This window comes from Hyposmocoma kahamanoa, unplaced genomic scaffold (genome assembly GCF_003589595.1).
Source record: "Hyposmocoma kahamanoa isolate Upper Pololo Valley unplaced genomic scaffold, ASM358959v1 202, whole genome shotgun sequence".
NCBI lineage: Eukaryota > Metazoa > Arthropoda > Insecta > Lepidoptera > Cosmopterigidae > Hyposmocoma > Hyposmocoma kahamanoa.
The window spans coordinates 2,239,342-2,260,712 of record NW_020653726.1 but is presented as its reverse complement, the minus strand read 5'-3'; the positions used below and the strand labels follow the sequence as shown (position 1 = coordinate 2,260,712).

Here is a 21,371-nt window from a genome sequence, read left to right as displayed (position 1 = left end):
GTAAACAGCCAAATCCAGACGAACTACGCCCTGTCTACAGCATCAGGTCGACGAACTGGGAGGAACGCGCCCCCCACTTCCCAAATCGTTAAAAATAATCCCTGACCCTTCAGTTCGAATGTGTATTTTATTGTTCAAATTTTAACGTCCATTTCTCTAGTTAACGTCATGCTAAGGATGTACAGCATATAATTAATGAATAGGTAGGTTTGGGTGAACTTTGTAAGTGACTAGCCTTTTTGTTATTACTGTTTTTTCTACAAGTTTTTTTAAACAAATTAGTACTCTTATTTTTTTAACAATACACAGGTCATTATTTTACAATAATAACAAAATCGGTGCCAATATTAATTAACCAGAACTCCAATATTTCTGGATAAATAAAACCGAAGCCTGTCAGAGAGGCGGTGACAATTTACAGTTGTAAACACGCGGCAGACGTCTAGACGCCTGCACACATACGCGAATAAATCTCTACCGTCGCCCTTAAATTTTAAGTGACGAAGTTTAGGGGTTGTGAAAGAGACTACCTATATATATATATATATATGTATATGAGGCTAAGTTAGAGAATGGATTAATTAAAATCTAATTAATATCTTGAAAAGTTAAAGCGAAACAGGTGTGTCAGGCGTTGGGTGTAGAGGTCTATAATATGTACCTACATCGGTTTGGTGGCATGATAATGTAATAAATGTATGTACTCCTGATGCTCCTGAAGATATCTAAAAGTTCCAAAGTTCATGAAGACGGAGATACAATGACGAAGAACACTTGTAGGTTTTTCTTTGAGTTACTATTAAAGCCAAGTGTGGCGCCCCGAACTCGTGTTGTACTGTACGTGTATATAATACAAACAGTTTAATATACTCAATGTTAATATAATACAAGTGATTTATGACCCGGGTAAATATAATCCAAGTCGTTTAATGTATTCAGTGTATATTATATTACACGTGATCTAATATAATCCGTATATATATTGCAAGTTGTATTACGTACCAAGTGTATTAGTACATGTGCTTTAATGTACTCAGTGTGTGTAATACAAGTGGTTTAATCTATTTATTGTGTAGAATACAAATGTCTTTAAGTACTCATTGCACCACACGTGGAAATAATTGAAGTGGAATTCAATAATTTTCAATTGCAAAGAAAAAACATACTATAGTATAAATGAATTATTTTTATAATAATTATTATATATAAATTTTATAATAAATTTTATAATATAACAAAAAAAAAACAACGAAAATAATTAATGTCACATAGTAGTATAATGTATAAATGAATACATTTTTATAAGTTTAATGTAATATGGAGTAGGTAAATTATGGACACAGATTTATAATTTTGATGTGTTACTCTTCCATTATACATGGTTATTTATAAAATACTAATAACCTCGCAGGACGATATTACTAATATCATGAACAACAACTTTTGTAGTCAAGGGCACATCAAGCGTGAAACTTTCTACTTTGGACCGTTCTTATTTCGTGCTCTTGACCCTGTACCATGACTTTTACAAAAATGAACATTTTTTCTTTGTTATAATAATTATAACAAACAAGTGGAGTAACTTTACAAAACATGATTGAATATCATTGTAGCGAATCACAGCAGTAGCTACAAATCGATTTTGTGTGTATATTTTATACATATCTGTGGCTCTAGTAAAAGGGCTACAAATCAAAAAGTCAACTTTACAAGGAGACGCGAAAAATATGAATGATAAATATGAATAAATGATATTAAGCGTTAAGTGTTTTTCGCGATTCCTTGTAAAGTTGGCTTTTTTTACTTATACCCCTTTTCACTAGAGCCACAGATATGTATAATCTTTTAAATGTTAGCTTTATATTTACATTCTAAAATGTACTTGTTTTTGGCGCCTTCTTTTGTTATTGTCTGTGTAAAGTTGGTTGATAGCTGTGCGTTGTTTGTTAAATAAATAGTAAGTACATTTTCTTTGGTCTTGTTCACATTTCATAGCGCCCGAACCCCATTGATACAGTCCGTGATAATCATGATATTAAAACATCGCGACTTTCAATAAATTTAGAAATTACAATAAACTTTGAAGTTGTACTACCCCTCTGCGCTCCAGCGTTTTCCACAGAGTTATCATCGTTTAGAGCGATCTATTTAAATATTTTTGTACTAAAGTAAAATTTCATGAATTATTAAAAGCATGCAACAAAAGTTGTTGTAGTTATATAGTCTTGGGAGGTTGTTACTATTTTACAAATGACCCTGTATTAATACATGTAATAAATGTGTGAAACAGCATTCTGTAAAAATTACTTCATTGTGTTTACCACGTTTAAAAGTGAATTGTATTGGTTTGATGTATTCAATATTAAAACGTCTATAGTGTAATTTTATGATTTTATAGAGCTCTATTCAGTGGTTGATTTGGTCTGATTAGATTTGTGATGTAGACGAGGTCAACGGCCCGTGTTTCGCCTTCGCCTCCATGGATGCGACTGCAAATATTTTCGTACCTACGCTATTGTAAAAGTTTAGCTAGGATCTTCGTTGATCTTCCAACAAGTCTAAATAGACAGTTATACTTGACTGTAATATAATATTTTTGGCTGGAAGGTTATATTGAGTTTTGAAAACGATAAACTATTTTTTTTCTCGGAAAACTATGTCGTAAAAATAAGTTTCTCACTTATTATTTACATTAAATTTTTTATTATAGGTTTTGATTTTAATAAAATATATTTATTTTGTGCAGGAAAAGAACTCGTTCCTGAATTATAACGTGTCTTGCATCCTAACGCTGCCGCCGTACCAGAGACAGGGCTACGGTAGACTGCTTATTGATTTCAGTAAGTACTCCTTGCCTATTATCTTATTTGTAAGTATTAAGTGTAAGGTATGGTCAATGCTGGAGGTCTCAACTGCTTCACCCAATAAAATAACAAAAGCTTTCTCTTTCGTTGTTTTTAATTAACAGAAATAGATTTGACATCGATGACTATTATTCGAACAAACAGTTCGAACCGACAATCTTTGTAACTCTAGTGCTGCCGCCGTGTAGCAATGACAAGGGCATTGCCGTATCGCAATGACAAGGGCCCAATCAGTGTAAAATCAACAACATGTGTCTGTCTCTACACAGGACGTTTACGAAACGGGATCAAAATTATATGATACAAAATATGCACACAAAAGTATATGACACAAAAATATATGACAAACTTGGTTAGTCGGTTAGCACTATTGGCATTAGATGAGGCGATCCGGTGTCTGATTCCTTTTCCAAATTTGTTCTGATCTAGGTGTTCTGGGTAGTGCCCGGGAGTGAATCTCGTTGCTCCGGTACTTGTTGTACGGGGAAATCCCGACTTTGAAATGAAGTAACAGGATGTGGATGTCGAGCAGTCTAAATTATTTATTTGCAAACTTTACAGTTTTTTAAATCCGATTTATATTCTTAAATCACAAAACTTACTTAGCCATTTACAACGTTTGTTATTTAAACAATTCATTTAAAGTTACATTGAATTTCTAATAAATTAAGCCAAAGTGAAGTTACCGAAAAGAATTATTAATACAATGAAATCAACAAAATTATAATAAATAACAATAACATATGATTATTTAATTTAATTATCTTGACTGAATTGACTTTATAAAAATAATAAACGATTTCTTAGGTTTTCGCGATTGTTACACATAGGAAATGAAACTATTTTTCCGGATTTAAATCGCGTATATTTGTTTTTCAAACAAACCGACGTTTCGAGCCCTTTACATTTAAATTGATTTAAATCCGAAAAATAGTTTCATTTCCTATAATAAACGATTGTTTGGCATTTTGTTTTGTTTTCTAAGCTTAAGTTTTTTCTTTGAAAAATATATTTTAGATATTAAAGAAATGTTCGGGATTCGTATGAAATAGGATTTTATAAAGCGAACTTCCTTGGAGATTTTTTAAAATTTAGTTGAAGAAAATTTCTTGTCTGTTTGTCTTTAATGGTGTATATCTTATTAACGAGTAAATTACAAGACATATAATACAAACACATACATAGGTTGTTACAACAACGTTGTGACATTTCAAGGGCTGACTCTACGAATGATACTGAATATGCTTGTCTAAGAGGCACTCATATCCAATTCCCGAAAATTTTCCACACGAATTCTCAGAACAGCTAAACGCGTTCTGTATAGGTAGAAGAAATAAATGCACGACATGGACATGGGTTCTGCTGAAAAAAACTGTTCAGTGTCATAAATAAAGCAACCCTATGAAATTCCAAAAGGTATTTTTCTAACAAGCTGTATTTACCTTTGTGGCCACCCCTCCGTGAATGTATTCGTATAATAATGAAGAGGTCGCCATATCGCCACCCCACGTCAAACACTGAATACTTTGATACGTCGAAATTTATTTAAACCTGCAATCGGATTCCCACTTCGATTAAATTGCAAAAGTAATAGGCTGTTTGAAAAAATGTTAGCAATTACAAGTTTCATAGAAAATAAAGTCATTGTGTTGTTCTTTCATAAACAACTGAGTCTCAATACCATAGCGGTCAGGACTTCAGAGGCCTCAGGTACATATGTACACCAACAGTTTCTTGTATTTATGAGTACAGTCTTTAAAGTTTTAATTTGCCTTTTACTGTGTGTTTTTTCACCTAAAGACCAGTTTTTATCATTACAGAGTTTAACTCCTATTCGTACTTAAACGACAATACACCCACAAACACTATTATGTCGCCTGTTCAAATGTAAAAGAATCTAAATAGAGATTTAAATAAATTGGAATAGTTGTATCCACAATCTTATTAACATTACAGCAGTGGAAACTATCGCAGACAACAATAGCGTTAATCCGAGAGCGGGCAATTATTTAGAGAGTCACCTCCGCCGCTCCAGACTGCACGATGGTAATGGCTCGACTGAAAATAAATAAACAGTTGTTCAAAATAACGTGCTTGTAAAATGGTATCACTCGTACTTTGTCGCTTATGAAAACGTTTGATTGCGAGAAAAAAATTTATATGTGACATTTTTCGCATAAGTGCGAAGGCACAATGGCAAAATGTATGAACGTTTGCTTCTAATTTTTTTAATTGCTGAATTTAAATTACTTGGCCAATTTTTATGAATGCTGTAAGGCGATGATTCTCAAAGTGATCGGTACAGACCCCCAGGGCTTCAGCCTGAGAGGTGTCCAGGGATGCAAAAAAAAATTGGGGCTGCAAGAGATGTAAATTGGGGTCCACGAGAGTGGATCTCATTTAGTCAGGTCGTAACCAAGTATAATATAATTTTTTTATTGTTATTTTTTCATTAGTCCACAAAGTCTGCCGATATTATGGAGTATATACGGGTGAAAGCTAATGCTACCCTGAGGGTCGAGCAGTTGGGGTCCCGCCGCAATGTGAATTTTAATTCATTTGTGGTGAGAGTATCAACTCAACATCTGTCGACCTTCATGAAGAATAAGTTTTGGCCGAAGGGTGTCATATACCGACGTTTCCGAGTTCGGCTATCGGACACCCACGTGGCGTCACACGTCGCAGACAATGCGTGTAAATAATAATTGTATTGTATTATATTATTATGGACGTTAGTCTATAAAATATTTATGGGTCTTTGTAAACTGAATACAAATAAATAAGTAAAAATTGTGAGACTTTAAATTCATAGGTATGTATTTTTAGGTTTCTCACTCTACAATTGAACCCATCTAAGTCTTAGAGGATGGAAAAAAATAAAATAAGGAGCTGCCCTATCTACGGAATAAACGTCCCTACTTAAACCAAAAATGTCCACCACAAATGGCGGCTTTTAGTGTTGTACTATAATCATCGATAAGTCAATATCGACATGCAAATGTATGGCTTGAATGTTGAAACTGTTTTTTGTTATGTTTGTAATTTGTATAGTTTACGGTTACCTATCGCAAGCTAGAAACATGATTTATAGAATTTTGTTTCTCCGAAAACCTTTACACTTTTATTGAATAGATTTTGTTTCATTTGTCCGAAAACATTTTACGGTTTTTTTCATTACACCGTTTAATGTTTCACTATTTTGACATATTGACAAGTTATTCTTTTCCCGATTTTTATTTCCCCAACAAATCGTGTGACCAATGTATCTAATTGAATATTTTTGTTTTGTAAAAAATCGATATCCATGATACATTTTTGTTATATTATTTCTTATTACAGGTACTAAAAGTATTAGAACGTGTCGCACAATACAACTCGTCAAATTAAAGCACCTCGCATCTTTAGAAAATATGGTAAACGAGATGCAAGTTAATTTGATCGCGTTGTAGTCACTCGGTTCGCTCGATCGGATCGAGCTGTTTTTTCATATACTAACCTAACCCAAACCTACAGGAAAGGGTCGTACCGTCTAGGTAATGCATACAAATTCGGCTCTGGCACTTCACGCTTGGACGCTGCCACGCCACGCTTGCTTGGCTCACTCGGCTCGTGCGGTTCTTTTATATACTAACCTAATAACCTACAGGAGGGGATCGTACCGTCTAGGTAATGCAAACAAATTCGGCTCTGGCACTCGCCGGCCGCTGCCGCGGCACGCTCGCTGTGGTCTCTCGGCTCGTGCGGTTTTTTCATATACTAGCCTAAACCTACTGGAGGGGGTCGTACAGTCTAGGTAATGCAAACACACAAAAAACAGGCTCTGGTACTCTCCTCGATTCAGTTATAAGTTATTGATTGAATACTCAAGACCATTGTTTTTAAATTACATTTCAGATGACAGCAAAAACAGCACAATGGTATGATGAAAATTACATAAGTGGACTTTCTGTGCACCAGCAAAATACAGTCCAGAATTTTGGAGCTGTATGGTAAAATTGGAATTGTAATTTTGTCGAAACGAAATATCAGCAATCTAAATTATATGGAAAACAGACAGTATAACAAACATGATTAGACCAAACCAACTTCTGCCCAAAGAATACGTACGTGTAATAATAATTCTAACAACAGGTTTTCCGACAAACGATACTTCTGCCGTAAGACATTTCTCTGTTGCAAATTTATACCAAACTATGATATGATAGTAATGAAATTTTGAATTTCGCATTTATAAATGCTCACATATTACGAAAAATAATATAAATCAGGAGATCTCTATGCATTTCCAATCTCAAGATTGATATCAGATTTTTTTTTAATTTAGTTTAAGCTGTTTTGTATTTACGTATTGGTATAGAATCAATATCAGTGATTTTGATTTAGGTTTAGATTTACCTAAATCAAAATCACTTCTATTCAATTTTTGAAATAAATAAAAATACTTATATAATTATACTAACATTATCGATAATCATAAAATCAGATGTAATATTAATAATGGGTAAGTTTATTTGCCTAAAACATGGTATAACAGAAGATGTAGCAAGAGACAGTGTTAGTACAAACATGTTATATTACATAACCATATATTAAACTACCACAACAATAAAAATGTCACAAAAAAAGGTCCCAAGTTACAAATTAAATTCATTCACCTGGCTAACAGCATTTGTTGTCTGCATATTCTGCACTTCAGTTAACATTGTAGAAGTATTTGACTGTACTGTTGGCTGTAGAGTAAACAAGTATTCTTGCAATACATATTGGGCGAGCCTAGGCCAACGCGAGCGCAGCAAATTGATATACAGCTGGTGCTGCTGTCTACACGCTCGACAAGTTTGAAAACGAGCATTACAAACGGCCATTGTAGATGAGTTTTGTGTAGCTGCCCACACGTTGGTCGCTGTCAGTTATCATTTACATTGAAACTATATGGATGACAAGTTATTGCAGCTGCTGCTATTTATTGTTGGCCGCCTATAATTATTACGTCACTGCATCTAATAATGTTATATAATGTTAGAGTTGTCAGTGGGGAAAAATCGGAAACGAGTGGATGGTTTTAAGGAACTGAGAATGCCTAGCAATGTCTCTTGTTTACTCAAAATTAAATATAAAATTATTTACCAATAAATGCGACGATGGAATCGCATTATCATGTAATCTAGTTACATTCATAGTTCTATTAAAATTTGACTCTCCAAAATGAAGCGAACAGACGAAGATGATATTTGATCCAATGTTTATGTTCGACAATCCTATAATTTCCAACCATTCTTTCTTTCGTTTTTCATTTCTAAACTTGAAAAATAAAAATAATAATAATTAAAAAATAAAAACCTCGTAGTGAATTGTTTTAATAACAGAATATCGATAATATGTCTGCTTACAAGAACAACACTATCTCAAAATAATCGTTATCAACAATCACCAAAATATACTAATAAACAGGCAAACTAAAGTAACTAAAGCAAAATTTGGCAAGATTTATGAATAATATACTACTTAAACGAGTAGTTTAAACATGAGATATTTGGGCTATCGTATGATTTACAGACAAAAAAATAACACGTATAATAAAATATATAGTGTAATGTAACATTCGGTTGATTTCCGCCTTTTCTACTGCCGCACCCCTTAATGCCGCAGCGACTCATTTTAATCAATACTTAATTGTTCTCACTGTCAATATTTTTGTGCATTTCATTACATGCGAATAATTCACTAAAACATTTGGCCAAACATTGGTTTTGACATTTGATGTACTTCCTTTTGATGTACTCCAAAAATGGTAAAATGAGGACAGTTGGCGTTTAACATGACGTTACGTATTTTCCATTCCCGTGTTTGACATAAATCAATATAGTGCTATTTCTTTTGACTTACGACGGTATACAGTAGTTAAACAAAGACAATAAAATGTGCATGTTTTGAACGTCTAAATGCATCATATACATACAGTGGTGGTCGTATAATTAGAAACACTACAAACGGTCCTTGACATTATGTAAGAAACTTTACCGCAATCGTTTTTATTTTGAAATTAAACAATAAATAATAAATAATAAATAAATAATAACGCTCACACTCAACATAGCCCCGCACTAGGGAAACCCTGTGTCGCGGGTGCCATGGACACACACATAGACAACCACAAATTACACCCAAACTCACGAGAGAAATAAATGTAGGCCATAACAATATTTCTCCCGGCCCGGGAATCGAACCTTTTTTTTTTTTATTTTTTTTTTATTGTGACTCGGCAAAATGACTGCACCGCGCCTGATGGAAAGTGCGAATACAGTCCAGAGATGAGAGTAACGGATGGAAAACACAAATATCTTCACTCCGTCACTATCATTTTGCCGGTCTGGCCAAATGCTTCTTCACACTACGTTTGAAGGACCCGATGTTATAGAGGGGAGGGAATACATGCGCCGGGAGTTGGTTCCACAATTTGATGGTTCGGCATAAAAACGAATTGCCAAACTTTTTAGTGCGGGACGGTATTGAACTGACCGTCCAACTGTGGCAACGCAGTCCGGCACGGGTGGTCCGCTGATGGAAAGGAGAGGAAGGGATAAGGTTGAATAACTCTTCAGAGCACTCACCGTGGTACAGGCGATAGAATACGCTAAGAGACGCTATATCTCTGCGAAGCTGTAACGACTCCGCATGCTCAGTTACATGAGGATTGTTGCTCATGTCCTTCCGGATGCTCATCCCCAGTAGACTGAGCTTGTCCTGCAGCGTCAGCGTTGTACCCTGAAGATGGGGAAGTGGAAGGAATGGGGATTTTTTGGAGCTGAACGCGCATACTTGGGTTTTCTTGGCGTTGAACTCAACCAAGTTTCGGGAGCCCCACGACGATATATGTTCCAAAACATGGTTGAGCTCAGCGACAAGTTTTTCCCGGTTTCTCTCAGGTTCCTCCCGGGTGCTTGACGATTGCTTATAATAGCAACCGTGCACTGTGCTATCATCTGCATAGCAATGAATGTTGCCAAAAGGCAACAAGTCATTGATATGCAGAAGGAACAGCGTGGGCGACAGCACGGAGCCCTGTGGCACCCCAGCATTAACTGTCACGAGCCGCGAAGTGCCTCCGTCAACAAGGACACGCAATCTTCGCTCGCGCAGAAAGCCGGAGATCCACTCACAAAGGCGTCCGGGAAGACCATATGCCGGAAGCTTGGAGAGGAGACCACGGTGCCAGACCCGATCAAAGGCCTTAGCAATATCCAGACTTATCGCTAAGGTTTCGCCCTGTTTGTCGATAGCTTCACCCCAGAGATGCATTAGATACGCTAGAACGTCACCCGTTGATCGGTTCGGCCGAAACCCATACTGCCGATCATTAAGAATGGAGTGACGTTCCAGGTGCCGGATTACCTGGATATTTAGAATCCGCTCCATCACTTTGCAGAGCACTGAAGTGACAGCTATTGGGCGATAGTTTGTCGGATCAGACCGATCTCCTTTCTTGGGGATAGATTGCACGTTGGCCTCCCTCCAAGCTAGGGGCACCTGGGACCTCTGCGTGGCAGTCCGGCATGGTAACCGTTCGGCCACGGAGGCAGTCAAAATATATATAATAGGACAACAATAGGTTCAACGATTTATTATTTATTAGAAAAACAATATAAATCCCACTACACAAGTGCAGTTTCAATATTACATTACGGACAAACACTTAAATCAGTTTTAAGGTATAAACAATAATGGACAACTAATTAGAAACAACAACAAAAAAGTGTAAAAAACAACATTTTTTTAATTATTAGCAATTAGTATTTTTATTTACGAAATAGCTACTATCCACAGCCTACCAATATTTATAATTAATATTTAGTGGCGTATCCCTTATTTCCAATAACAGCTCTGCAACGACGTGACATTGATTCAATCAATGTCATACATTTTTCTAGGGGGATTGAATTCTATGCTTCAACAAATGCTTCATATAATTCGTTTTGACTGGTGTTACGTTTGTTTGAGACTTTCTTCTTAACAATATACCACAGATTTTGTATCGGGTTTAAATCCGGACTATTTGCTGGCCAGTCTAAAACGGATATAAGCAAAGTCCAAAGTCAAAGTCAAAGATTATTTATTCCATAGGTAAACTAAATTTACACTTGAAAACGTCACATTTAAGCTACTGCTCGTTCACTACGCTGACCTCCCTGAGAAGAACGAGCAAGAAACTCTAGGGATTGCTCTTTTCAAATAAACTTAAATGCTATGGAATACACTTTGAATCAAATTTGTGTGGATTCTGGAGCCATGTCGTCTTTCCATACATCTTTATCTAACACGTAGTCTTCAATTTTGTAATATGATTTTTCGATCAAAATATTTTTAATGTAGTTTCTAAACTTAGGAAATGATAAACTTAATATATGCTCCGGAATCTTATTGTAAAAACGTATACAGTTCCCCATAAAAGAGTTGTTTACCTTGGTTAAACGAAATCGTGGTACCATGAGTTTGGACTTAGCTCTAAGGTTAATATTATGGATATCTTCTTTCTTATTGAAATTATGTATATTTTTACGGGCATATAAAATATTTGAGTAAATGTACTGTGATGCCACAGTCATGATACCAGTCTCCTTAAACTTTTCTCTGAGAGATACCCGAGAGCCTAGACGGTACACAGAACGAATCGCTCGTTTTTGCAATACAAATATGGTTTGAATATCTGCCGCTTTACCCCACATGAGAATCCCGTAGGACATTATACTATGGAAGTAACTAAAGTAAACTAGTCTAGCAGTACTAACATCGGTAAGCTCACGTATTCTGCGGACTGCGTATGCAGCGGAGCTTAATCTGCTGGCCAGGGACGATATATGTGGAAACCACTGAAGTTTACTATCTAAGGTCACTCCCAAGAAGACTGCTTTATTAACAAGGTCTAACTTTTCTCCGTTTATTTCTATGGTTGGACTAGTCGATTTTACGTTAGGTAATTCTAATTTAACACATTTTGTCTTCTTGGCATTAAGCAATAAATTGTTAGCATTAAACTAATAAACTACCTTAGAGAGGGTATCATTAATACGGTCATAGTTATTGTCATGTCTGTCTGTTTTAAAAATCAAGGATGTGTCATCAGCAAACAACACTATTTCGCAATGGTCCTTAACAAAGAATGGCAGATCATTAATATAAATCAGAAATAAGAAAGGTCCAAGTATTGAGCCCTGCGGAACACCCATTTTTACTGGAGAACCCATTGACTTACAATTATATGGACGTCGGGTCTGCGCTAAAAAGTGTCCGCACTTTTAAGGCGCTAAAATCGTATACAGAGCGCGACACTCCGCTTTAGTCTTCATTTGTTCTACGGACAGCGCGATAGTGCGATGACATAACAATTTAAATTTCGAATAGGTTGCCTTGGGACATTTTTTTCGTGGTTTTTGTATTAGACCCGTCGTCCATTTATTTGTAAGTCAATGGGAGAACCCAAAGAAGTCACTCCATTTATGTCTACTTTCTGAATTCTACCGTTGAGATATGACGAGACAAGTTTCGACGCCTTGCCATTTACACCGTAGCTGTTCGATAAGGAGACATTTGACGCTATTGGCCGTGTGTTTAGGATCATTGTCATGCTGAAAGATCCAGGTTACAGGGAAATGATCGTCCGAGTAGGAAATCATTGTGTCCTCTAACATATTTTTGTACTGCCATTGATCCATTGTACCTTCAATCTTCCGAACGGGACCAACTCCACATCCGGAAAAACACCCCCAAACTTTAATGTTTCCGCCACCGTCCCTGACTATGCTCCTTGTGTATTTATAATTAAAAGCACTGTTTACAGGACGTCTAACATAGCGCTTTCCATCTGAATTTACCATGTTTATTTTCGTTTCATCTGAAAATAAAACTTTTTTCCAGTCTCGTACCGTCCAATTAACATATTTTTTTGCGAATAATAATCGCTTCTCTCGATGTTGCTTGGTAAAAAGCGGTACCTTTCGAGAGGTTCTTCCAAACAATTTAGCTTCCACTAATCTTCGGCGTATCAGTCTTGATGAGACGTTTCTGGGGTCATCAGGCGAAAAAACTTCATTTTTAATCTGGTTTGAGCCTTTAAATGGGTCTTTTTTAGCAACACGAACGATTAGCTTACCTTCTTTGGGAGAGGTTTTTCTTGGCCGAGCCTTTCTAAGTACATTTTCAACAGTTCCATGTGTTTTATAGTGATCAATTGCATTAAAAACTTTCTTCATAGAACAATTTAAATGCTCAGCTATTCTTCTGTACGTCCACTTTTGATCTAAATGTAAATTAACAATTATTTGCCTAGTTGACGCGTCACAACTTTTATTTTTGCCCATTTTGAACAAAATTAAATTCAGATCAACATTTGAATTGCCGCCAAATTAATAGAAAACATCAAGAAAGAAATGTTATTCTTCAATTTCAAAAAAAGAACGAGCTATAGATGCTTTTTTCAAATGTTTCTAATTAGATGTCCAAGCGGCCAGGAACAGAAAATATACTCGTACATTGTGTAAGACTCATTTTATAATTAAAAGTAAGATATGTTTTATTTTTTATGCATTTAATGATTTTTTATTTGAGTGGCTATATTATTGCATGATTATGTATTATTGAATTTATATATTTTTCACGAACATTTGTACGTTGAAGTTAAACTTCCTTCAATCATAAGAAGTGTTTCTAATTAAACAACCACCACTGTATAACGTCTGATTTATATATGTCAATATAACATGTCCTTTGGTTTCCATAGTCTAAGATCTAAGTGAGTAGCACTATGTCAGCTGTCAAACACTCTGAAGTTTTTTTCCCTCCTTCCAATCCACAGATATTTATTATTAGGAAGCCTTGAATATTGTTTGTACATATATATCCTTTTATGTTACGGTTATTTCTATTACTTATTTGAAAATTAAGTAGCGCTTTTGGTAAGAAGTGTTTTAATTGGTTATTGTCCAGGCAAACCTTGGAGGTAGGCATTGCAGTGTAGATGTGTGTGAATAGTGCTCTGTGTGTAATGGTAATGAAAAAATATAACGGTTCATGTGTGTGGTAAATATGTAATAATCGGCTTGAAATCTAAGAACTAGAATGATAGTGTGTGTTAGTTCTTTTTATGAACATAGTTGGCTGTAGCAGAATATCGGCGGCGTTGTGAAACACTTCGCCATTGTGCTGAGCTACAGACCTTTTTATCTCACAACACTATTATTACTAAACAGTGTAGAACTTTTATATTTTTATATTATATATATAAAATAAATTTTAAAATTACTTGTAGATAATGAATTTACTAAAATTTCAATATTAGAAAGCCTGAGGGTTTGAAATTGACTCGTGGTCTTCGAGACAGAACATTTTGAGGATCTTTGGCTATAAAGTGTTTTCCAATGAAATAATAATAAAAATAAATAACGCACACACTCATAACCCCACACTAGGGAAACCCTTAATCGCGGGTACCATGGACACACCTACACCTAAAATGATGTTTATTTATACGTAAATATACGTACAATACATTTGCAAATCTATGTACATAAGTATTTATTTAATAGCAAAGATATTATAGAGACATATAGCTGTTCAAAAAGTATAAGAAACAAGGAGAGTACTTAAATACACTCTTTTTTGTACAGACAGTACGTCGAGTAAACAATTTTTGTACAGATAGCTCATGGAGTAAACAAACTAGTGGAAGTGTGAAGTGGGCGTTACCTTGTAATTGTGTTCCATTGAGAAAAATAGTACATCAAAGCTTTCATTGATGTTTATAGTATTTCTAGCTTACACAAACAATCTTTATTTTATAGGTAAATAATAACCTTAAATGTAAAGACTTATTTCACTATAGTTTTTTGAATATTAACCGAAATCTTGTTAGAAAAGCGTATACGTTGCCTCTTAAATGAATTTATGACTTTGTGACAACGACTCTGAGGAACAGACAGTTTATTTTTATTCCTCGTTGGTATTAAACAATTTTTCATACAAAAAGTACTATTCTTCTTGACATAAATTATTTTTTTATACATAAAAGTACGATAACGTTAGTGTGAGAATGTTACTTTTACAAGTGGCTATTATTGCATTAGCAGATAATTTAATGCATAATTTTTACGCAATGTATAACTCATTATCGAACAGCTGTTAAACTGCTGTTGTTATACTGCTATTCTGCTGTTGCGATTGTGTCGCGAGAACAAGCAAGTATACCAATAGGCAGTGAGAGAGACAGGGCTCTAATCAAATGATTGGACTATGCTACGATTTGCAACTCTTACGATTATTAATTTTTAGTGCACAACAAGATAAAGTTCTCTTTCTAATTTTAGATTTTATTGCTATCTATTATTTATTTTTATAAGCTTTAGTTTAGACAGCCGTGGCATGTTTTCATACATCTGTTCACACCGTGAACTAAGCAGACCGAGCTAAGGTCGCATAATTGGTTGCATGCAGCTACGTAAGCTAAGCTAGCTTAGCTTCCGTCGCGGTGTGGCCTACGCTTAAGTCACATATTACAAACTACGATTTTGTGCTTTATGCAATTGGAATAATGTCGGTTTTAATATTCGATGTCGACAGGTTTATTAACTACCTGTCGATACTATAAATTTAAATACAACTGGTGCCGAAAACATCCATTTTGTTGTGATTTATTGGTTAATGGTTATAGTCAGTAACAATAATAGCTTGATAACAGTAGCAGACTTTATTTCATTGCGTTAGTGCCATTCATTATCCGCGATTGAACTAAAAATAACAGATTACACAACAGGGTTGCTGTTGTGTTGCCAGGGCCCTTGAGCCGAAGACTAGATTTCGTTTTCTCAAAAGTTACATTTTTGTGTGCAATAGTTACATTTAACAAGTTCGTTTATAATTAAAAATTCTAACTACAAAAGATATATTCGTCTAAATCCTACAAATGTAAAAGCAAGTACGCTCGAGAGAAATTGTGCAGGACAAATATGCTTTAAATAAATTCCCGAAGGATTGAATATAGTGTCATGTAACGTTGAGTAACGAAACTTCAAAATCAAATAGTACATAGTAGCTGTTCATAGGGTAAGATGTAGCATGATCAGCATAAGTTTTTTATTTACGAAAAAGGTGTATTAAGTAACTAAGCTATTTTTATCCATAAAAATAGCTTAATTTCGTTTTAGAAAAATGTTGATAATGACAATAATGTGCCTAACAACCATATTAATTGCCTCATCTCAAATTAGGGAATTCCCTGTGTGCTGTGAGAACCAGAGCAACGGAATTCAGTCCAAGTCGCTACCCGGGGCACCCACACCAGAACCAATTTACAAAATTTTATTTCCCAAATTAGTCTTACGAGGAATTCAATCTACCTTCGCATCGAGCGCCCACAGTGCAAACTGTTGGCCACCGAAGTCATCAAATGTTATATGTTATCTTAGTATGTAATGCTAGATCGAGTTTACAAATGTGTGTTATGTTTGGCAACAACGGCTTTGGAACGGTTTTAATAATAATAATAAAGACTTTTATTTCAGAACTTATGAATTCCATATATTGTTAGTAAAAAAGAACTTAAAACACACTATGTTAGTACTTACAGTTTTGATTCCATTTCCACAAGTTTGTTAGATAGTTTTTAGTATTATAAATTAATAAAATAAATGTCGAAAAATCCTCTCTACTAACGCGAAATCGTTCTCAAAACATTGCGGAATTCTATCTATTATAATCTATTTGTTAAGTTTTATTGGAATCGGTTAACGGAAAGTGGGTGAAATCCATTAAACCGAAATCATCCCCTAATGTGCCGCCATCCTTAAAGGTGGAATATTTTATTCAAATTTAAATGGAACTATTACAGATTTACCCCCTTTCCAACAAAAAAATAATTGAATTCAGAACCTCCTCCTTTTTTTAAAGTCGGCTAAAAATAGCAAATTATCAATCCTGCTACCAAATAACGTACTAGTTATTCAAATGTTGGTGAAACCTCCACCGAGATCAGGCGCGTAACTGACCTACCCCAACTCGACAGACCTTTTAGTTCCCGCCTACACGCTACTAGTGTTCGGGGCTGCGTAAACAAAACTCGGCGTAATCATGCGATTTTTAAACACTGTAGCATACATATTATGGTTAATGTGTAGGTCACGTATTAATTGTGTTATTCTTAAAGGGTGTATTGGAAATTGTTATTTTTTGGATCTAAGTCGCGTATATTTCTTTTTTCAAACAAACTGTTATGGTAACGGCTGATTGATTTGTTTGAGAAAAAAAAATGCGCCTTTTTGTTCCGAAAAAAAAATGTTTCACTTCAAATGTGTGAGAATCACGAAAATGTAAAATCTTGATATTTAAAAGGCTGTATCATTGGAATAATTTAAACAATCCCTGATAATTTGAGATCAAAACGAACTAGAGGACCTGTAACTAGCAAAGGTGACTCTACATCTGAAAGTTTATTTACTTGACAAAAATATTAGAAACTTGTTGTTGCTATAATGCTGATACCGCATGCACTTTCGTAAATCGTAATGATGGTTATAACAGCCTAAATTTAGCGTTCACCCCGTAACGTCTACCGGAGGGTTTGTTTAGCCCGCGGGATCGTCGCGCCGCCGCCGCCTGGGCCACGACCGGGCGTCGACCCCGTTCGATCGATGCACTGCAGTATGGATCGGTCTGCCGTCTAGACACCCCCTTACACCCCCACGCCGCGTCCCAGCCGCCGAAGGGCGTGAGACCTAACCCACCAATTGTACATGCGAAATTTGTCAATTAATTATTGTTGCAAGGTGTATTCTCGATCAGCTTTATTTGATATTTGGCAAAATTTGCAAACCTCGTAACCCCCATTAATATGAACTGTTGAGTAGGCACACAAAATAGAATTACTAGAAACAATTATATAACAATCTATGATTATACCTTTAATTTATAACTAAATGAAGGTCTACAAATTATATTTTAATCTTTAATTGCCATGTTGCGCTTGAAGAGTAAAAAGGGATTTCCTCCAAAAACGGAGTTACGAGGTTTTCAAATTTAGCCGACAAATATGGGAGATGTGTAGGAAATACTACCTGATTTTGAATTCTGCAAAGCAGGTACGTATGACGTGTACTATACACAGATTAGGTTCGTCTCCACGTTCTTGATGCTTAATTGATTGTTTTTTTTTTGTAAGGTTACCTGCTAACGAAAGTGGAGGGCAAAGTGGGTTCTCCGGAGACGCCTTTGTCGGATCTTGGGCTGATCTCATACCGTTCGTATTGGAAAGAGGCTTTGTTGAAACGGCTGTGCTCAGCGCCCGGGCCCGCACTTTGCATCCGCGACTTAAGCAAGGACCTCGCCATCGCCTCATCGGATATCGTATCCACACTGCAGGAACGGGGGCTCATGAAGTACTGGAAGGGCAAGCACATTGTGCTCAAGAAGCAGGTAAGTTGGGATTACGAAATGAATAGGTTTACACTATCAAGAGGAAACATCTATATTACATACAGTTTAGTAGTAGTAGAGCTTTTTGTGAAAGAGTTCGTCCAGGGAAGTACTGCCACCTTACCTATTTCTGCCGCCTGGCAGTAATATCAGCATTACTGTGTTCCGGTTTTGAAGGGTAAGGGTGCTGGTGAAATTACAGGTACCTTGTCCCGGGGTGTCGCGTGCAGTGGCAGTGCCCCTCAGTTCTTTGCGATTTAAAGCTCTGAGTGGCTTGAGTGCACTGCAATTGTTAGGGTCAGGCAAGTCGCTTACTAGCAGACACACGACTTGTTCGTCGCGTCACTTATTATTATATAATTTATGTTTTAACAATTGAACACCTTGAGAATTAAAATACTCTTCCCCGTAAACGAGAAGAAAAGTCATTAAAGATTTTTTTATGATATGATGTAACGGGACGAACAAGTCGTGCATCTGGTTATAAGCGACATGTCTATCCATAACAGTTGCAGTGCCACTGAAAGCTTTAAATAGCATATATTTGAGGAGCACTGAGACATAAAGTTGACAAGTCGCATGTGCCTGTAGTTCCATCAGCACCCTTTCTGTTCATAACCGGAACGCAGTGATGCTCTTATTGTATTATTTCATGTATTGCTTGGCGGCAATACGTCTCTGGACGAACTCTTTCACATAGAGCTCTCTACTGTTACTATAACATATTAATTCCAGTATTTTATTTTTCATCACACGTACTTGGCAGTAGTGGTACAGTGTATAACAAAACTAGACAATATTCTTATTATAAGGCCGTAATGTTTAATTTCTTAATTTCCGCGCTCTCGCCAAGCGCCCGCTAGGAGCGCGGACAAACAGCTGGTTCGGCTACCGCTGCCGCCTCGCGCCAAAATCGCGACGCGGACGCAAATAACTTTTTGGTTTTATTTACTAATAATTATTAATAGAAAGATCGAACACTAAGAAAAAATCCTTCGCCGGATGGCTGGATTCGAACCAATGTCTTCCAGCAAACCGTGCTAAACGCTTTGCCAACTAATCCACGGAACGACTATGTAAGCTTTTCTTCACTCAGCCAGGTACCTTTACGGCTACCAGCAGTTGACTAGAGGTGTCGCTTTTAATAATTGTAATATAAAGTTGATTGAATGTCACGATGTTTGACCACTATGATATTCAATTGTTTGTGTGAAATTACTCCATTCGTTTGTAATAATTATGAATACAAATATTCATTTCTTTTTATTTATTAAAATACGGTCAACTTTATTTTATATAAGATACACACTCCTAGATGCTGTGGCAAACATATATTTAATTCTTACGTAAAAACAGGGCGAAAAGTTATAAATAATGCACGAAAAATATTATTCTGTGTATACTATTTACGTTAGTACATTATTATGGACGCTGGGAAGTAATGGATTGCTGGACGTGTATAAGTTACATTTGGTCACACTTAGGCCTTAGTAATTTTAGGGTAAATTACTAGGAACTAACTGGGAACTAAGATAAAGAATGAAGTTAAAGTCTAATTTCCTTTAAAGAATGGAGGTTCTTAATTCGACTGTATTTTTTTGTATGTATGTTACGCGATAACTCCGGTATTTGTGAACCGATTTTGATGGTTCTTGTTGAAAAGAGATAACCTCAATAGTGGTCTCATTTAAATTTGAAGAAAATATTATAATATGAAAACCCATTACCGCACTAGGATCGTATGATTAAAAATACCTCCTAGTTTTACTGTAAATTGTACTACTACTTATGTGCCACTGCGATGAAATGTATTAATTCTCAAGTATACTTGTAAAAGCATGCATTACTTTTAAAAACAGTACCCACAAAGTTTATCATTTACGTAACGCACAACTCTTTCCCGGTCAAGTATCGGAATCCATTACTGTCCCTTGCTCTAAACTTTTAATTATATCTACTAACAAAGAGTGAACAGACTAAAGAAAAACAGGCTGTGCTCGGCCTTACAAAGTCGATGACATTTTTTTTATAATATCAAGTAACGGGACGAATAAGTCATGCGCCTGATTGTAAGCTACACGCCTATCCATAACAGTTGCAGTGCCATTTAGAACTTTAAACCGCAAGGATCTGAGGGGCATTGCCACTGCGCCCGTCACCTTGAGATAAATTACCAGCACCCTTCAAAACCGGAACACATTAATGCTGACGTACTACTTAGCGGCAGAAATAGGTAATGTGGCAGTACTACACTGGACGAACTCTTTCACAAGGAGCTCCACCGCTACTCATACTGGTCTGGTAATCCTTTACTCCCAGGCCTTTGCAATAATGTAATAATAATAATATTAATAACGCACACACTCTACATAGCTCCGCACTAGGGAAACCCTGTATCGCGGGTGCCATGGACACACACATAGACAACCACAAAATTTAATTATACCCAAACTCACGAGAGAAATAATTGTAGGCCATTCAAATATTTCTCCCGGCTCGGGAATCGAACCTGGAACCTCTGCGTGGCAGTCCGGTATGGTAACCGTTTGGCCACGGAGGCAGTTATAATGTCGCACTGCTATTACAATAGTATCGTAACTCAAAATATGTGAAGTTTAATATTATATCATTACACGTCAAAATAGCCGTCGTTAGAATACTATAAGAAACAATCAAAAGATATGTACTTAACTCAAAATGAGACACACTTTATGTGAGCTAGTTCTGTCCAAATAATCCTTATTAAAAAATATGAAATTATTGTTTCCATTTTATTTTTAATTATATTCGGGACATTGTTTAAGTGTGTATAATAAACTGTAACATATACGTAGATTTTAATGATTTTTTTGCGGGAAGTCTGAAAAAGTCCACTTTTTGAGTGAATACACTTATTGTATTAACAGTGCGATGTGCTAATAATTCGTCCTATGCTTTGGAGATAATGAGTAAGTTCGTCGCGGCAGGACGTGCTCGAGGACGTGTCGCGGCGGGCGGAGCGCGCGCGCTGCGTGGACGCGCAGTGCCTGCGCTGGGCGCCGCCCGCGCCGC

General features: G+C 36.1%; 1 protein-coding gene across 1 annotated transcript in view; it reads left to right on the top strand.

Annotated features, from left to right (window-relative positions):
* The window catches only part of LOC113227073 (histone acetyltransferase KAT7-like), a 56,206-nt gene that overhangs the window by 15,930 nt on the left and 18,905 nt on the right, over nucleotides 1–21,371 (top strand). Inside the window, exons 7-9 of the mRNA XM_026459946.1 lie at nucleotides 2,747–2,840; nucleotides 18,067–18,320; nucleotides 21,287–21,369. Of these exons, the coding sequence (XP_026315731.1) occupies nucleotides 2,747–2,840; nucleotides 18,067–18,320; nucleotides 21,287–21,369 (431 nt within the window). The remainder of the gene's footprint in view (nucleotides 1–2,746; nucleotides 2,841–18,066; nucleotides 18,321–21,286; nucleotides 21,370–21,371) is intronic.